Below are 3,071 nucleotides of genomic sequence, written 5' to 3' on the forward strand. Positions count from 1 at the left end.
ACAGACAAGCGACAACAGTCAGATACAGACAAGCGACAACAGTCAGATATGGACAACCGACAGAAAAAGACAACAGTCAGATAGACACAACAGTCAGCAACAGTTAGACTTGTTGGTTTGATCTGTTTAAAAGCTGAATCTAAAACGTCCTCAGAATATGGGGCCTTGAACCCACCACCATGAGGACCTGAAAAAGCTGTTTGTAACAGTGTGAGCATGCAGACTCACTGGAGGCCGGGTTGGATGTGAAGTATTTGATCATGGAGCGCTGCAGAGATGGTACTCTCCAACAGCAGAACACTATGACGTTAGCAGCAATGATCCCTGGGAAAAAGACCAACAACACAGAGACAGAGGGGTCAAGATTATAATCGTAACGTTTATTAGACTAAATTTTAATATGGATTCTGGATGTAAATTTGTTCCGCAGTTTGTTTGGATGCCGTCTCACCTGTGACCGTCCTCTGACCCTCACTCAAGCTGTTCCACCATTGGTTGATCTGAAACACAAACAGCCAATCAGGGCTGAGGCGGTGAACCGCATTATCCTCAAAACACCAGCAGAATCTGTAAACATGTTTTCACCTGTGTCTGGATTAAACACTCGGACCAAAGGCTTTTGAACATGATGTAAGCCAGAACAAGGTATGTTAATGAGACAACTTCCTGTCTGAAAAGCTGATATATGAATGTCTGTCGGTCTTTACTGGGTCACGGGATTCTGCTAAAAACTCAACATCCCTTAGCTTAGCATTACTTTTAGCTGGTTTAAATTAAATTCCATAAGAAAAATCCCTGAAAAGCTCCACCTAAGAGCCTTGAATTGAAGACTTTCCAAACATTTTGCATTTCCTCTGATGTTTTTCAGACTTGATGATAGAACAATGTCTTCTTGCCAGAATCTGAAAGACCGGACCATCACATCTGTGACCCACCAGGACACACTACGCTGATTTAAAGGCACAATTTTCAAATGAATCCTTGACGTTTTCTCTTTGGTGGGTCGGTCGTAGGGCTGGGCGGTATGACCAAAAATGTATATCACGGTATTTTGTAAGATTCTGGTGGTTTCACGGTATATCACGGTATTTATTTTCCCGCGTTAAAGCATTAATTAATTAACGTCGAAAAGAAACGGCCGGCCAGCGAGCGGTGAACAGCTGTTTCCATTCCGTCACTTCCTGTTTCCTTCACCTACATTCCCCTGGGTCTTAAACCCCTCCAAGGAAAGAAACGGGATTAGACCGTAGGATTTAGTTGTTAGTAGGTGTTGTTTAGGTTTATTTCTTTAGTTATTTCTTTAGTTAATTAGTTAATTTAATTACTTATTTATTTATATACAGTGGGTACGGAAAGTATTCAGACCCCTTTAAATTTTTCACTCTGTTTCATTGCAGCCATTTGCTAAAATCAAAAAAGTTCATTTTATTTCTCATTAATGTACACTCAGCACCCCATCTTGACAGAAAAAAACAGAAATGTAGAAATTTTTTGCAAATTTATTAAAAAAGAAAAACTGAAATATCACATGGTCATAAGTATTCAGACCCTTTGCTGTGACACTCATATTTAACTCACATGCTGTCCATTTCTTCTGATCCTCCTTGAGATGGTTCTACTCCTTCATTGGAGTCCAGCTGTGTTTAATTAAACTGATTGGACTTGATTAGGAAAGGCACACACCTGTCTATATAAGACCTTACAGCTCACAGTGCATGTCAGAGCAAATGAGAATCATGAGGTCGAAGGAACTGCCCAAGGAGCTCAGAGACAGAATTGTGGCAAGGCACAGATCTGGCCAAGGTTACAAAAGAATTTCTGCAGCACTCAAGGTTCCTACGAGCACAGTGGCCTCCATAATCCTTAAATGGAAGAAGTTTGGGACGACCAGAACTCTTCCTAGACCTGGCCGTCCAGCCAAACTGAGCAATCGTGGAAGAAGAGCCTTGGTGAGAGAGGTAAAGAAGAACCCAAAGATCACTGTGGCTGAGCTCCAGAGATGCAGTAGGGAGATGGGAGAAAGTTCCACAAAGTCAACCATCACTGCAGCCCTCCACCAGTCGGGGCTTTATGGCAGAGTGACCCGACGGAAGCCTCTCCTCAGTGCAAGACATATGAAAGCCCGCATAGCCCGCACAGACTATGAGAAATAAGATGCTCTGGTCTGATGAGACCAAGATTGAACTTTTTGGCGTTAATTCTAAGCGGTATGTGTGGAGAAAACCAGGGACTACTCATCACCTGCCCAATACAATCCCAACAGTGAAACATGGTGGTGGCAGCATCATGCTATGGGGGTGTTTTTCAGCTGCAGGGACAGGACGACTGGTTGCAATTGAAGGAAAGATGAATGCGGCCAAGTACAGAGATATCCTGGAAGAAAACCTCTTCCAGAGTGCTCTGGACCTCAGACTGGGCCGAAGGTTCACCTTCCAACAAGACAATGACCCTAAGCACACAGCTAAAATAACAAAGGAGTGGCTTCGGAACAACTCTGTGACCATTCTTGACTGGCCCAGCCAGAGCCCTGACCTAAACCCAATTGAGCATCTCTGGAGAGACCTGAAAATGGCTGTCCACCAACGTTCACCATCCAACCTGACGGAACTGGAGAGGATCTGCAAGGAAGACTGGCAGAGGATCCCCAAATCCAGGTGTGAAAAGGTTGTTGCATCATTCCCAAGAAGACTCATGGCTGTACTAGCTCAAAAGGGTGCTTCTACTCAATACTGAGCAAAGGGTCTGAATACTTATGACCATGTGATATTTCAGTTTTTCTTTTTCAATAAATTTGCAAAGATTTCTACATTTCTGTTTTTTTCTGTCAAGATGGGGTGCTGAGTGTACATTAATGAGAAATAAAATGAACTTTTTTGATTTTAGCAAATGGCTGCAATGAAGCAAAGAGTTAAAAATTTAAAGGGGTCTGAATACTTTCCGTACCCAGAGAGAGAGAGAGAGAGAGAAAAAGTGTTTGCCCCCTTCCTGATTTCTTATTTTTTTGCATGTTTGTCACACTTAAACGTTTCAGATCATAAAACAAATTTAAATATTAGACAAAGATAACACAA

The 3,071-nt window shown here is 42.4% G+C and overlaps 1 protein-coding gene across 1 annotated transcript in view; it reads right to left on the minus strand.

Annotated features, from left to right (window-relative positions):
• Positions 1-21: 21 nt before the first annotated feature.
• LOC116376915 (presenilins-associated rhomboid-like protein, mitochondrial) overlaps positions 22-3,071 on the minus strand; it is a gene marked incomplete at its 5' end in the record, with an annotated part of 20,798 nt that continues 17,748 nt past the window's right edge. The window contains 2 exons of the mRNA XM_031838414.1: positions 22-324; positions 452-500. Coding sequence (XP_031694274.1) covers positions 140-324; positions 452-500 — 234 coding nt within the window. The remainder of the gene's footprint in view (positions 325-451; positions 501-3,071) is intronic.

The sequence above is a fragment of the Anarrhichthys ocellatus genome, unplaced genomic scaffold (assembly GCF_004355925.1).
Source record: "Anarrhichthys ocellatus isolate YVR2014 unplaced genomic scaffold, GSC_Weel_1.0 scaffold705, whole genome shotgun sequence".
Lineage (NCBI taxonomy): Eukaryota > Metazoa > Chordata > Actinopteri > Perciformes > Anarhichadidae > Anarrhichthys > Anarrhichthys ocellatus.